The following is a 16,617-nucleotide window of genomic DNA, read 5'->3' on the forward strand; positions in this document are numbered from 1 at the left end:
AACACACACTCTGTGACCGAGCACAGTGTGAGGAGGGCTCTGTTGAGGGTGAACACCAGGAAAGCTGCAGGTCCAGATGGCATATCTGGGCGAGTACTGAAGACCTGTGCTAACCAGCTAGCTCCAGTGTTCACCACAATATTCAACCTCTCCTGGCTGAGTCCGTGGTCCCCGCCTGCTTCAAGAGATCCACTATTGTCCCTGTGCCCAAGAATGCTTCTCCAGCATATATGAATGACTACCGACCGTGGCCCTCACCTCGGTGGTCATGAAATGCTTTGAGAGGCTGATAAAGGACTACATCTGCGCCTTCCTCCCTTCCTCCATGGACCCGCTGCAGTTTGCTTATCGCCCAAACAGATCCACGGATGATGCTGTCTCCCAGGTACTGCACACCACACTCTCTCAACTGGACAGCCAGAGGGGGATGCTATGTGAGACTACTGTTCATTGATTATAGTTCAGCTTTCAACACCATAGTCCCCTCCAGACTGGCCGGCAAGCTGATTGAGCTGGGACTGAACACCCCTGTGTGCTTGGATCCTGGACTTCCTGACCGCCAGGCCACAGGTGGTCAGGGTGGGCAGACACACCTCCAAATCCCTCACCCTGAACACAGGATCCCCAGGGTTGCGTCCTCAGCCCCTACTGTACTCCCTGTACACACATGACTGTGTGGCCAGGTTCAGCTCCAACACCATCATCAAGTTTGCGGATGACACAGTGGTGGTGGGCCTGATCTCCGACAACGACGAGAAGGCCTACCTGGAGGAAGTTGCTGATCTGTCACTCTGGTGCCAGGACAACAGCCTCATCATGAATGTCACCAAAACTAAGGAGCTGATTGTGGACTTTAGGAAGGTACAACAACAGAGGACGTACTCACCACTGGGGATTAACGGGACTACTGTGGAGAGGGTGAGCGGGTATAAATACCTGGGAGTCCACATCACCGAGGATCTGACATGGTCAACAAACACAGACACTCTGGTGAGAAAGGCAAGGCAGCGCCTCTACCACCTCAGGCAGCTGAGGAAATTTAAAGTTTCCCAGAAGATCCTTCAGTCCTTCTACTCTGGAGCTGTAGAGAGCGTCCTGACAGGAAGCATCACAGCCTGGTTTGGCAACTGCTCCGCTCAGGACAGGAAGGCTCTGCAGAGAGTAGTGCGTTCGGCTGAGCGCACTATTGGAACTACACTCCCACCCTGCAGGACTTGTACACCAGGAGGTGCAGAACCAGAGCCGGCAGGATCATGAAGGATCCTCACCACCCCAACAACAGACTGTTTCAGCTGCTGCGGTCAGGCAGGCGCCCGTAGTCACGCTGCAAGAACAGAGAGACTGAGACGGAGTTTCTTTCCTCAGGCCATCAGGATTGTGAACTCCGACCTCACCAGGACCCCCACATAGACCCACACAACTGCCCCTCTTAGGCACACACACACACACACACACACACTTACTGTAAATATTGTGTTGTTTTTTATTTGTAAATAGTGTGTACTTGTTGCCCTTGCACATTCCTGCTGAGCATTGCCACTTTCATTTCACTGCACACCCTGTGTGTGTATGTGACAAATAAAACATCTTGAATCTTGAATCTTGAATCTTGAACAGACCCCCCCCCCCCCTATCTGTCATCAATCTAGAGGGAGGAGGGTGAGTTGAGGATCGTGTCTCTCCTCAGGCTCCTCCCCTCTCCAACATCACTGATGCTCAGTAGACCCCCCCCCCCACACACACACACACACACACACACACAGTGAGGATGCTTTCTTCCGCTCCTCTGTTAAAGTGGACCAGAACTGGTCCGGTACTGAAGCCTCCCTCCTCGCTGTGGTTCTGCTCTCCGGCTCGGCCTCAACATTCCTCGTCAGGGGGAGAAAATAAATAATAAGTTATATTTAGAGTCAAATACCAGAACAAAGTAGAACACACCTCTGGGTTCACAGAGCCCGACCACAAAGAAGAAGTTCTGAGGCCTCATATCGCTCTCTCTCTCTCTCTCTCTCTCTCTCTCCCTCTCTCTCTCTCTCTCTCTCTCTCTCTCTCCCTCTCTCTCTCTCTCTCTCTCTCTCTCTCCCTTTCATCTCTCTCTCTCTCTCTCCCTTTCATCTCTCTCTCCTCTCTCTCTCTCTCTCTCCCTTTCATCTCTCTCCCTCTCTCTCTCTCTCCCTTTCATCTCTCTCCTCTCTCTCTCTCTCTCTCTCCCTTTCATCGCTCTCTCCCTCTCTCTCTCTCTCTCCCTCCAGGACCAACAGGCACTCCGTGGGGGGGTCTCAGGGCTCCCCGGGGGGCTCCCTGACCAACGGGGACCTGGTTGAGGAGCAGATTCCCGGGTCGGTGTCGTCCGGTCGGCGCCGCCCCTCCAAGAGTCACGTGATCCCCGGCAGCAGCGCAGGTAGGGGGAGGGGCCTGCGGACCCATTGTAGTCTGACCTCCATTGTTCTTCACTCTGAGCGGTCGCTGTGACAACAGTTTGACACTCAGAGTCCCGCCCCTCAGACAAAGTGGAGCTGACGTCCAACGGGCTGGAGGGCGTGGCCCGGCACCCCGCCCCTCCGTCCTCGCCGGCGGGCCGATCCCCGGCCGCCGGCAGCGGCAGCCCCTCCCCCTCCCCGGGTCAGGACGCCCTGGGACCGGCAGCGCCGGCGGAGCCCGGACCCAACGGGGCCTCGGGCGCCGAGCAGGCCGGCAACGGCGCCACAGAGCCCACAGCAGAATCACTCCCGGCAGGGTGAGAATCGAGGGGGGGGGGGGGGTTATTGTGGTTTGAGTTTCCTGACTAGACGCTCTAAATTAACTTGAGTTCACGCTTTTAAACGGCTCTGTCCATGTCATGGCTTTTATTGTGAAAGGAAAGGACAGGAAGAAGTGGAACTGGTCCTGTCGTCAAGGTCGAAAGGTTGAAGGCATCAACCAATCACGGGCGTCTCCAGGACAAACGACACAGAGGCTCCGAGTCCAGAACCAGGACCAGACCCAGTCCTTCACTGCTTACCCTTCACAATAAAAGCCTGAGCCTATGTACCTGTTTACCTGAGGGAACTCAAGTCCTCCGAGCTTGCGGTTACACACCAGATGCCCCTCACACAATTTTTGTGACACCATTTTATAGATTTTCAACTTTGGAATTTAAAAGCAAAGTACACAATTTATAAAACTAGAAAAATAAAGGAACAATTAAATAAAATATGTGTATATATTTAGCAGAATTGTTACTTTGAGCAAAGTTGCTGTAAACATCTGTAGATTGAAATGAATGATCCTCTCGTTACTCAGTCAGATGAAACATGAATATATAGTTCGTTATCTGTCACGGCATTAAATGCATTAAACGATGTAATTGGAACATATGTGGAGCTGTGTCTTGTCTCCAGGCGAGTATTGACGCTGAACGGTCTCCTCTCTGCAGCTGGGAGCAGAGGGTGCTGCCTCACGGCAGGGTCTACTACGTGGACCACAACACCAAGATCACCACCTGGGAGCGGCCGCTGCCTCCGGGGTACGCCGCCACGCCGCCTCCTCCGTCTGTCTGTTGGGTTGGCCCAGTTTGACTGAGACACTGGGTCCCCGTCAGAGGCTTCACAAACCCCACATCGACCTGCCGTGTCTCCACCTCCGAGATGTAGTTTATTCACGGTATTTCAAAGCCCTGAAAGAGAAGTGTGTTACTCCCTTTAAAAACGATGGGAACCGTTGTTCATTAGGCGAGAACATACGTTCTGATCCATTCACATGCGGAAGATGCAACTTTACGTGCCCGCCGGTTATGGCACAACTTGCCAGATCGGGCAGCAGTACGCTGGTTTGAGCTGGTTTGAGCTGGTTTTAGGTGGTTTTAGCTGGGTTTAGGTGGTTTTAGCCGGTTTAGCCAGTTTTAGCCTGTTCCAGCTGGATTTAGGTGGTTTTAGCCGGTTCTAGCTGGTTTTAGCTGGTATTAGCCTGTTCCAGCTGGCTTTAGCAGGGTTTAGTCTGTTCTAGCTGGTTTTTATTTCTGATTTAAGTTGTCCTGTCAACATTTGGCTTTTGTTTTGAAAATATTGTAAAACAAACCCCATCATTTTACAATATTAGAATATCCATTGTTATCCCATCACTCAGTTTCCATCCCAAAATAAGTGAGTCTAGCCTTCCTGTTGCTGTGAAGAACGTCTGGAGGTCAGGAGGTCAGCAGGGAGCTCCCGCCACACAAAGAGATTCTTCTCTTCTGGATTGTTGCAGAACATCAGGATGAAACAAACGTTCATGATGCTTCTGTTCAGCAAGACAACAACAACACGTTTAGGATTTCTGAAGCAGAAGTTTTTTTAAAATCTAGCTTAAAGGAACGCCACCACGGTCACATGACCTCACGCCTCCACCACTGAGCTGACGGAGGACGAGTGTTTAGTGAGGACGTCTTAAGACACGTAAAACCTTCTAAACTCACCAGTGTTTACTGACCGGTTTGATATGGTGGAACACAAGTTTAAAATCTCTTGTTAAACACAGACTTTAATTCATCAAAATCCATTTTTATAAAACACACCGACTGTGAGACGAAGGACCCGGAAGTTCAGAAACGCTGACTCGCCTCTTTTTGAGATGTTCTGCATGGTATCGGGACGCTGTTCCCTTTGTGGACAGCGTTACGAGAGCAGAGCACCGCTGCCAGAGCCCAGCCCTTTGACGACGCTTTTACTTACTTGTGTGTGACAGAGGGAAAGAGAGGCTGCTTTTAGGAAAAGGTCACCCCCCACACACACACACACACATCTCAGTTTTTCCACACAAGGAACGAGAGCGCGGGTGCCCGGAGAACAAAAGTCCTTTCTTAGGGAGCCACATGTACTTCATCCAGCGCTGCGTTAGCCCTTCAGAGGATCAATTAGCAGCGAGCTAATGCCACGCTAGTGCTCCAGATGTACGCACCGGGAACGGTTGGAGGGGGAGGGGAGGGAGGGAGGTAGGCAGCCGAGGTAGAGCGTGTGTAGAGCGTGTCGGATTCGGACCACATCTGCCAAGTGAGCAAAAGCAATGCGCCAGCAGACGGCGAGAAACAAGCGGCACGAGGAGTTTCCTTCAAGCGTTTGACTTGATAATCTGACGTTTCCCAAACCGTTTTCCCTTCTAAAGTTAAGTCTCTGGTCTCGATCGGTCTGCCTCCATCCGGTTTCTTTCTTGCAATATTCCTGCATCGGTTATTTGTCCCAGCACTAAGTTGATCGGCATGATGTCTTGGAGCAAAACATAAGTACAGCGTTCCTTTTGTGGCGCTGCCCTGTGCCGAGGTGCAACTTGACTTTAAAGTCTCGCAGGAGGGAGTTTCATTCAGTCAACACGCGGCAAACGTCCCAGTGAGGAGACCGGCTGAAGCTCGTAGGGGCTGTCGGCCAACCCGGTGCCGAGGACTGAGCCCAAAAGAACATAAAGGGCGCTCTGTGTGATCTGGAAGCCGGACGGCTCGCGGTGAGCAGACACGTCGAGAGAGTTAATGATGCGACTGGTACGAAGAGTTACACGTCAGATAGCAGAACTAAGTAGAGACTCTCAGACGGGGCCGCTGTGGGCTCCGGGATTTTCTCTGGCTCCAGTAAATAACCAGCTAGTACTAATATCAGAGAGTGGAGTGTGTTTGTATTGAACCTCCGGGGCACGGTGGTCAGAGAGACTATCCCTCAAGCAGACGACTGCAGTCATCTCCGCTGCTCGAGGGTCCTCGGGCGAGACGCCGTTGCCAAGTCTGTGGGCGCTGTGTTGGAAAGGCCTGGGAAGACTTTTCAGAAGAGCCGTTGTTCAATGGAACACGCGTGTTGAACATTGAAGTTATCCGTCCGGCTCGCACCGTCTCGTCATGGCCAGCTAAAGAGTTGCTGGATGTTGTTTTTGAAGTCTCTTAAAGTACCACACCTGGTAAATAGAGACATTCGTAGGTACCATATAGTGGCTGATTCCATCACCCAGCCTTGTTTACGCCTCTTGATGCCACTCAAAGTTAGAATCTTCAAGATTTTACTTCTGGAAATTGTGTGCGTGTGCATTAATATCTTCGGTGCAACATAAGTGAGTCTTATTTAGAGGACTTGAACCACCGTCATGACCCTGAGTTGACCGTCATCCTGGTGATACTGTAATTGTGTGGAGGAGATAGAGCTACGATTAAGGTGCTTTTACCAGAGACTGGACTACGGTTTTGAAGCCTCAAGTTTGTCGTTGTGGTGGTCGCCATCTTGGCTTTTTGGCAATCGCCATCAGGACATAAAGAGAAATGAGGGAACTGAGTCGAGGTTGATGTCGTTCTGTTTTCTTTCCGCCCGCGTGATGAAATGTGGAGGGACACATTGTGACTGCCAAGACCCCGAAATACAAGGCCAACGTGGTCTCCGTCCAGACACAAACACAACCCTGCAGCCCACGATAGAGGGTAGGATAGAGGGTACAATAGAGGGTTAAAATAGAGGGTACGATAAAGGGTAGGATAGAGGGTAGAATAGAGGGTAGGATAGAGGGTAGTATAGAGGGTAGGATAGAGGGTACGATAGAGGGTAGGATAGAGGGTAGTATAGAGGGTACAATAGAGGGTTAAAATAGAGGGTACGATAGAGGGTAGGATAGAGGGTAGTATAGAGGGTAGGATAGAGGGTAGGATAGAGGGTAGGATAGAGGGTACGATAGAGGGTAGGATAGAGGGTACGATAGAGGGTAGGATAGAGGGTACGATAGAGGGTACGATAGAGGTGCGATGAGGAGGGGTAGGATAGAGGGTAGTATAGAGGGTAGGATAGAGGGTACAATAGAGGGTACGATAGAGGGTAGTATAGAGGGTAGGATAGAGGGTACAATAGAGGGTACGATAGAGGGTAGGATAGAGGGTACAATAGAGGATAGGATAGAGTGGCAATAGAGGGTACAATAGAGGGTACGATAGAGGGTAGGATAGAGGGTACAATAGAGGGTAGGATAGAGGGTAGGATAGAGGGTACGATAGAGGGTACAATAGAGGGTAGGATAGAGGGTACAATAGAGGGTACGATAGAGGGTAGGATAGAGGGTATGATAGAGGGTACAATAGAGGGTATGATAAAGGGTAGGATAGAGGGTACAATAGAGGGTAGGATAGAGGGTACAATAGAGGATAGGATAGAGGGTATGGTAGAGGGTACGATAGAGGATAGGATAGAGGGTATGATAGAGGGTATGGTAGAGGGTACAATAGAGGGTACAATAGAGGGTACAATAGAGGGTACGATAGAGGGTACAATAGAGGGTACAATAGAATGCTGAATAAGGAGAAAAAAAAGTTTGACGTTTACTTTCATGAACTGCAAACACACTGAAAGGGTTAAAGCTTTCTGACAATACAATATGGACAAGGGTCTTGCTAGAGACCTGTCAATCACCTGTAGCCCCGCCCCTAAAGCGTCCCCTGCTTTATGGTCTGACTCTAAATGACCATCATGTACTAAATGATGACATCATGCTGTATAGAAGAAGACTAGAGACTAGAGACTGAGACATAAACTCATGTTTACAATGTTTACTGAGGTAATACATCAAGAGAGAAGTAGTCACTATAGAGACTTCTATACAACCAGAGTCGCCCCCTGGTGGTCAGGAGAGAGAATGCAGCTTTAACACATGGAGCATAGGCTTCTATACAACCAGAGGAGTCGCCCCCTGGTGGCCAGGAGAGTTGGTGGGTTGGTTGGGGGTTTGTGGGTTGGTGGGTTTGTGGGTTGGTGGGTTGGTTGGGGGTTGGTGGGTTGGTTGGGGTGGGTGGGTTGGGGTTGGTTGGTGGGTTGGTTGGGGGTTGGTGGATGGGTTGGGGTTGGTGGGTTGGTTGGGGTTGGTGGGTGGGTTGGTTGGGGTGTGTGGGTGGGGGGTTGGTGGGTTGGTTGGGGGTTCGTGGGTGGGTGGGGGGTTGGTGGGTTGGTTGGGGGTTCGTGGGTGGGTTGGGGGTTGGTGGGTTGGTTGGGGGTTTGTTGGGGGTTGGTGGGTTGGTTGGGGGGTTTGTGGGTGGGTTGGGGGGTTGGTGCTGCTCTCTCTTCCAAATTATGTAGTGCTGGAGTCAGAGATGTGAGAATAGCATGCCGAGCCCAGGGAACTGGTCTGTGTGCGTGGAGGGTTTGTTTGTGTGGACCGTCGACATCTCTAGTCCACGTCCAGACCCCCCCCCCCCCCTAGACGACTGGGTCACCCACGGTTACCCCTCATCATTGTACTGGAGGGCTGGCGCTGCCTTTAATGCGACTACAGGCCCTCTGGACACGACCGGGCATGAACACCCATCTCCCTCTCTCCCTCCCTCCCTCTCTCCCTCCCTCTCTCCCTCCCTCCTTCCCTCCTCTCGCTGCTTTCTTTCCTTCTCTCTTTACATCAGTGCTCTTGCTATCCTACACTGTGATACAAGCGCCCACGCTTGATGTGCTCAGTAAAGACGATGTCTAAAGCCACAACCCTTTCTCTGTCCCCCCCCCCCCCCGTTCTATTAGCTGGGAGAAGCGAGTGGACCAGCGGGGCCGGTTCTACTACGTGGACCACAACACCAGAACCACCACGTGGCAGAGGCCCACGGCCGAGTCCGTGCGCAACTACCAGCAGTGGCAGAGTCAACGCAGCCAGCTGCAGGGCGCCATGCACCAGTTCAGCCAGCGCTTCCTCTACCAGGTACACGGGGACGGTGTGTTGGGACTGTGTTGCTACGGTAACCAAGGATTAGTGCTTTAGGGCCTCCTGGATTCATTAGTACGTCAATTTCACACAAATGTCTAATTTGTGTGAAATGATGACGCGATGACATTTACACCCGGCACCACTTCGTCAATGAGGAGCTCCTCTTCTTCGGTCTTTATCGGAACAGAATATGTCATGGCTGTATTGTCATGCATCGCTTTTTGGGTGTCTACAGTTTATATTTAAAATGACTGTAAATCTAGTTTTTAAAGTCAACTTTAAACCGATAAAACGTATTCTCCAACAACAAAATGCTAGCAGCCGAAAAAATCCTCAGTGGCTAATAACGTTGTAAACCCACAAGCCACAGGGGTCCATGTCGAGTCCTGTCTACAAGTCATGTGACCACACAAGCCGGCTTTTTAACGTCATATTTCCCCCATATGTTATACATTTCTGTTGATATAAATTGTCGTAAGTTTCTCCGTGACTCTTTATTCTATTTTGTCCATGTATACACGAGCGCTTCAGAGAACGTACGGCCACGAAAAGTAGCCTCAAAGTCACGGACATGTGTGTGAACCCTCACAAACACAACTTTAATATCAACAACGCAGTTCGCCTCGGGACGAAACCCGAGCTGCACGGCGTGAGTAAGAACGTCGGCGTACGCGACGCGTCACGGTTCACTCGTTAGCTAACAGAACATCGGATGCATGGGGGGGGGATGCTATTGGAGACTTGTTGAAGGTATTTTTCCAGTGGAGGCTCGTCTCTGACAGTAAAGACTTATGGGACTATAACAACAGAGCCTTCTTCAATGGACCTCGAGTAAAAGAGCCTTCTAGGCGTCTATGAAAACGCCCCACATGTCCCGTGTGTGTGTTTGTGTGTTCACGAGTCTTCTCCACATCCCACTGCAGCTGTTCTGAATGTTCCGTTCTCTTGTTTCATGTTCCACTCCGTCCGTCTAACGCTCACATCAGCGTTTCTTTACTGCTCGACATCCCTCCTCCGACGGTCCCTCCTCTTACACTCTCACTCCTCTCCGGTGGCTCCTGCGGTCGCTGCAGTTCCAACAGAGGTTTTAAATGGTTCATTACTCGGTGTAACCACAACATTCAGCCTCCTCTTCTTCGGGCCTCCTCAAACGGCGTGAACATTAACTCTGATGCAACATCCTGGCCGTTAAACGTGAAGCAGGCGGAGAAACAGAGCTTCTTTTTGTAAGGAACAAAACCCATGTTATTCCAGGAACTGACTCCACTTCTGTTCATGCTGCAGGGACAGTGCTGCTCACATGAAGGTGAATGGGAATGCATCAGTAGGAGTAAGATGTACAGGGTATCAAACCCTGGGTGACGTCTTTTCATAGGTCAACCTGAAAGTTAGCATCGCACGTTAAAACGTTTAATTCAGCGAGATTTTCCTCTCGGATAAACACCAGTTTTAGGATTTTTGAGAGGTAAAAATGAAACGCCACCATGGTCCAGTGTGTTCTCCTCAGCTCAAGAGGACTCGTGTTCTCGTGATGTTTATTCGTCTTATTTAGATCCTCGTTTGAAACCGTCTTTTTTTTTTTTAAGACATGTAACGGCTTCTGAATCCACCAGAGGGGCGTTCACTGCCATCCTTCATATCGTGAAACAAAACAGGGCGCATTTTAGGTACTTAATACAAAACAACTCACTCAGTATTTTATCTAATTTAAGATCTGTGTCCCGTCAAAAAAGTAGACTATTTTCCATTTTTATTAGTATGTTGGTTTGTTCTTCATAATGAGTTTTTCTAAAATTAGATTTTTTTTAAATAGCAATACATAACCTTGTTTTCAGCATCAGAGCGTATTTATTGTAGCCCCTGTATTATGATACTTATCATAAAATTAAAAAGATGAAATGTTAACCTCTCTTTCAACGTCAGTTTGAAAAACAGTTGTTTTATCTTCTATTATTTTTTTAGATTTGACTTTATTCATCCCCAGGAGGAAATTACTTGAAGCATTAGCACTTTAAAATGTTTTTACATATATACAATACAATAATATTAGACCATTTTGCTTCAATAATTCAAGCAAGTCGCGCTTCTCTACCGAGTCACCACGAGTAGCTGCTTTTTACCGAGCTAGCTAGCGCTTCTGTGCCGAGTCACCATTAATAGCGTAATGCTAACGAACTGACTTTTTAGCTAGCTTTAGCTGGTTCCGCTAGAATCTCAATATTGATTGAACTTGAATTGTGTAACTCTTGATTTACTCATTTAAATAAACTCAGATTATATATGAATCCATGTTGTCGCAACCCAGCATGAGGAATATTGATCAACTTTTATTTCTTCAGACACACGAGTCTTGCTCTCTGGCAAAAAAATTACCACGATTTATTTGGTTTAAGGCTTTAAATGCATCCATTTAAACCATAGCTTTACTTCATTTGAAACGTTCTTTGGATGTTCCGTCACTTGTACCGCTGCTTGTGTTCGGACCTAATTAAACTCCGTCCCGCGTCGCTGTTTTCCAGATGCTCCGTCCGTTTTGGGGAGGAGCTCCTCTAAATCTAAATGTTTGCTTTGGAGGAGTTTTGAAATGCAGCTTCTGGTTACAATCACACAACACATTGCCTCCACAGTCTCGGTGTGTGTGGGAACACAGGCTGCCACCCTGTTGATGCTGCACTGCGCTGCCTGGAATGCCCACACGGCTGATAGCGGCCGCTATTTATGGCCCCGCAGTGTGTGAACCAGGAGACACACACACACACACACACACACACACACACACTCAGCGGAGCTCAGGGCCACACTGAGCTCAGCCACATGTTCTCCTGATGCAGCACTCGCAAGGAGACGCTGAGAGATGAGGCATTGTTGTCTCTCTGTGTGTATATATATATATATATGTGTGTGTGTGTGTACTCAAATAAACTCAGAGAGAGAGAGAGGCCTCTGTCATTAACTGTTTCCGGCTTCTCCTCCCGCTCTCTCTCTCTCCTCCACCCCTTTTCTTTCTTTCCTTGACCTCTAAACGTTCCCTTAACCCTGCCCACCCCCTCCAATCAGCCTGTCACCCCCCCCCCCCTCTCTCACACACCTCCCCCATTCTCCATTTCCCTCAGAATCCTTGTTTCTGCATCGCACACGGACATCTTCATCATCATCTCGACTCATTTCGACAACGTCTCCCTCTTAAACTTCTTATTTTCAGTTCTGTACCACTCACATAAGTCTCCCCTCCCAACCCCACCCCTCTGACTTTCTGGCCATTCTGGCTGGAACAAGGCCCCCTAACAGCAGCACCTGAATCAGCTCTGTGTTTTATCACCTCCACACATGACCCGACGTCACGTCCACACGCGTGTGCTCACACATGAAGCTGTGTGCGGCGATGAAAGGACAATGAGTTCAAACTGCATCCATGCAGGCTTGTTGACATGATGTAATGACGAAAAGAAAGAAAGCACATGTGCTTATCAATCCAATTGAAGGACTCAGAAGACCTCTGAGCGGATCGTTGTCCTCATCATGTTGCTCTATTTCAAATCGATGCACTTGTCTTCACACGTATTGAACATGATCATTGTTGGGACATTTTGGGGCTTCTGCAGCGGCAATTATTTGCAGTGGCCATCAGAGATAATGCTGCCATCGGATAATCACACTGAATCTCATCCTCCTTAAATGGAGGAGGAGCTCAACTCTTAAAGACCATTTGTAAAGTTCTGAAGAACCTTGTTACTCTCGGAGCATGAACGTGTGCCCTTCACCTCCTGTGGGGAGGTTAGAAACGTCTGATTCAATACTTTAGTGGACGGTGAGATTAGGAGAGGCAGAGAATTCAGGACGTCATCTAGATTTACCGCCGCATGTTCCGTGACTCCCTCACTCGAGGAGAAAGAATAGAATATTAAGAATATACACTTTTATTAATCCCCAAGGAAAAGAAATTAATTCTTTAACCCATCCAGTTAAGGAGCAGTGGGGGGGGGTGGCAGCCGAGCAAGCAACTGGGGGTCAGGGGGCTCAGCCTTTGACACAGACACTTTTGACTTTTGGGGGAGTGGGGGCGGGCCCGAACCCCCACAGGTTGTGCCAGCAGACGCCTCCCCACTCCCACTGCAAAGCTGTTCACTTCTTCAGTCGCACGTTAAGAGAGCGCTGCATGCATTCAGAGTGATCATTATTCTGTGTGAAAGGACTTATTTATTGTCAGACGTTCTCAGTGTGAGAGAATGACCCTGATGAACACTGATGGTCGTTCACTGAAGAGTTTGAGAAGTTGAATTTTGTGGCAAAATATTTCAAGTCAAGGTTCACTTTATTGATAAAAAAATATATTGATATAAATTAATATGTTAAATATATTTATATATTTAATATTTATATATATATATATATATATATTAGATAATTATATAAAGCTGAAAAACATTGCTGCTTAATCGATGAATGACTCTCCAGGAAGGGTTGCTATTGGCAACCATTTTAAGAAACTGGTGACCAATTCTCGGCCTCCGGCTGCCATCAGCGGCAAACACATTTTAACAAATACAAACAGTTACATGCACCCCAAACCCTGCTGGAGCGCTCACTCTTCAGAGGCCATGCTAATGCTGTTCAGCTGTTTGACTGTGAGGTGAAAAGTTCAACGAACCCGTTAACTTCACACAAAAGTGTGATGAACCTAAAGGATTCTAGTGTCTACGAACCAACAGCTGCACACTTTTAATACTCTGTGTTTCATTTGTCTTCTGTGAGTTTAAACTGCTTCATCGGACCAAACCGTCTGTGAGAGGACATGTCACTAATGTCTGAGATTCATTAGGCAGGGCAGGTTTATGTGTGTGTGTGTTTATATATATATATATACACACATGTGTTTATATATATATACATGTGTGTTTATATATATGTACATATATAATATATATATTTATATATATATATATTGTACATATATATTATATATATAATATATATATATGTACTATATATATACACACATGTGTGTATATATATATATACATGTGTGTTTATATATATGTACATATATATATTTATATATATATATATTGTACATATATATAATATATATATATACACACATGTGTTTATATATACATGTGTGTTTATATATATGTACATATATATATATTTATATATATATATATTGTACATATATATTATATATATCATATACATATATATATATATATATATTATACATATATATAATAGATATATAATATGTATCTATAAACACATATATATAATATTTATATATTATATATACATATTGTACATATATATTATATATATACTATACATATATATATTATACATATATATATAATATATGTATTTATATATATGATATATATGTATAATATATATTTATATTTATAAATATATTTATATTAGTGCTGTGAAAAATAACGCGTTAACTCAGTTAATTAAATTACAGGTTTAACTAGTTTGTTTTTTTAACGCATTTAACTCATGCGCAGAATAAGCTTCCAATCCGTCTGTTGTTGGTCGTCTCTACAGCAGCGTGTCATTCTGTCTCTACGTGTCGCGTTAACACGACTCAGATCTCCGTCTTTTGTGCCGCAGAGCTCGGATGCCGGCGTGTGCGCGCACATCGGGACGAAAAAAAGTCACTTGCACCTCAAAAGACAAAAGTAAGACATTATAAAAGGAAATTTAAATGCAATTAAAACAGTCATTAACTAGAACGGGCACTCGGTAGAGCGCATACCTTCGCATATCACAAGATTGGGCATTGAATTATGAACATTTTGGCATTAGTTGCATGCCAATTGAACAAAAATGTATCGTGCTATGGTAAAAAAAAGATGTTGACCTTTCCATGACCTTGACCTTTGACCCGATTGATCCCAAAATCTAATCAAATGGTCCCTGGATAATAACCAATCATCCCAACAAATGCCATGTGATTCAAGAAGATTTGACCTGTTAATGACCTTTAACCTTGACCTTTGACCCGATCGATCCCAAAATCTAATCAACTGGTCCCCGGATAATAAACAATCATCCCACCAAATTGCATGCGATTCGGTTCAATACTTTTTGAGTTTTGCGAATAACACGCATACAAATAAATAAATACACGGCGATCAAAACATAACCTTCCGGCATTTTCAATGCGAAGGTAAAAAGCATAGAATAAATAGGAATAGAAGTTACAGTGGAGTGTAATTATAAAAGAAATCGTCAAACAGGAAAGTCTTTATAGCTAAAACACTTATAGCTGCAGTTCTTCAGTTGGTTTGTTCCACTTGTTTGGAGCATAGTTCTTTGGTTTTGACTTCAGGAACAAGGAAGCAAGCAATAATCAATTCAAATGAACCAGTAATGAAAATAATTGCTCTTTACAAGACCTACGAAGCACCTTTTTAAGTTGAGATATTCTGTCGCACGAATTTAAAAAATGTCTGTCTACACCATGTTATGATTTAGTGGTTGAACCCCTCAACTCTTTATCAAATGATAACCTCAAAGTCTACTTATTTGAGGGACCGAACTGTAAGGAAGGCACCGTAAAGCGTCATGTGAGATAAGAGACTCCGTAGTAATGAGCTCGGCCTGAAGCGGACGAGACAGTGACTGGCTGTTCATGTCTCGTCTGCACACTCCCATGAGACGACCCCTCCACACCAGTGCTGCTCATACGTTAGCGTATCTTCTGAAGCAGTGAAAGCCACCAGCGTGAAGGGCCCCATTGCGTCGTTATTCCTCCAGACCCGTAACGCCATTATTTCACACGTCTCTTTCCCTTCTTTCTCTTCCTCCCCCCGCCTTGTTTTCTCAGCCTCTCGCTCTGCTCCTCCGGCCTCGTCGCTCTGGAAGCTGCTGAGGAGCCAGGATGAAGTCATCATGTCTTTATATCATTATATTCTCCTTTTACCTTTTTTAGGCACAGAAAAACCCATCAGGGTGGGGTGTGCCGGGGCTGAGATTGGCTGTCGATGGGAACGACCCACACACACACACACAGACACACACACGCACACACCCTTTAACCCGGTTGCGTGCCCCTTCCTTTCCATCCCCGACTCCCTCACACTTTCCATGACCGGGCCCCTTTAAATGGGCACGGTCACATTTCTGTCGGGGCAGCGCTGCGTGGAGTGACGTTGTCGGTCGGTGCATAATACTCCACTTTATGGCTTCTCTGGGAAGTAATCATCACAATTTTTTTTTAAACCTTTAAAGGTCCACCAGCTTTCATTTGGAAAATGATTTTTTTCTCCCGAGTATAACTCACAAAGGACAACACGCGCTGCTTGTGCTCCCACGAGCCGATCGACAGAAACAGAATCCACATAAACTAACTTTCTTCCACGTTTTTGATGATTTTGTAAATGTTGTCCCAATGAGAAAGCAGCAGGGCGACCAGGAGGCATCCAGTCTGACTCCAGTGGGATGGACTGGTGTTCTCGTCCTTCAGTGAGGGGCCATGAGATCTGTAAAACATAGATTTAAAATGAAAATAAATCATTTCAAAATAGAACATAAGTGGAAGTTTATGAACAGAATTGTATATATTCTGTATAAAATCAAACACTGATGGCACAGCGCTGTGCATTTCACCAAAAATGGCTAGTTGGGGGTAAAACGGCTAGTTAGGGGGTGAAAATGACTAGTTAGGGGGTGAAACGGTTAGTTAGGGGGTGAAAATGACTAGTTAGGGGGTAAAACGGTTAGTTAGGGGGTGAAATGACTAGTTAGGGGGTGAAAATGACTAGTTAGGGGGTAAAACGGTTAGTTAGGGGGTGAAATGACTAGTTAGGGGGTGAAAATGACTAGTTAGGGGGTAAAACAGTTAGTTAGGGGGTGAAAATGACTAGTTAGGGGGTGAAACGGTTAGTTAGGGGGTGAAAATGACTAGTTGGGGGTTACAACGGCTCGTTAGGGCTTGAGAACCACAGCTTGAGTCGTCTCATT

At 46.7% G+C, this 16,617-nt stretch overlaps 1 protein-coding gene across 3 annotated transcripts in view; it reads left to right on the top strand.

Annotated features, from left to right (window-relative positions):
• Positions 1-16,617, top strand: part of wwp2 (WW domain containing E3 ubiquitin protein ligase 2) — a 51,558-nt gene that overhangs the window by 19,964 nt on the left and 14,977 nt on the right. For all 3 annotated transcript variants that reach the window (XM_056415898.1, XM_056415897.1, XM_056415899.1), the window contains exons 7-10: positions 2,253-2,401; positions 2,506-2,737; positions 3,416-3,505; positions 8,475-8,649. In XM_056415898.1, the coding sequence (XP_056271873.1) occupies positions 2,253-2,401; positions 2,506-2,737; positions 3,416-3,505; positions 8,475-8,649 (646 nt within the window). The remainder of the gene's footprint in view (positions 1-2,252; positions 2,402-2,505; positions 2,738-3,415; positions 3,506-8,474; positions 8,650-16,617) is intronic.

Source organism: Pseudoliparis swirei, chromosome 6 (genome assembly GCF_029220125.1).
Source record: "Pseudoliparis swirei isolate HS2019 ecotype Mariana Trench chromosome 6, NWPU_hadal_v1, whole genome shotgun sequence".
Lineage (NCBI taxonomy): Eukaryota > Metazoa > Chordata > Actinopteri > Perciformes > Liparidae > Pseudoliparis > Pseudoliparis swirei.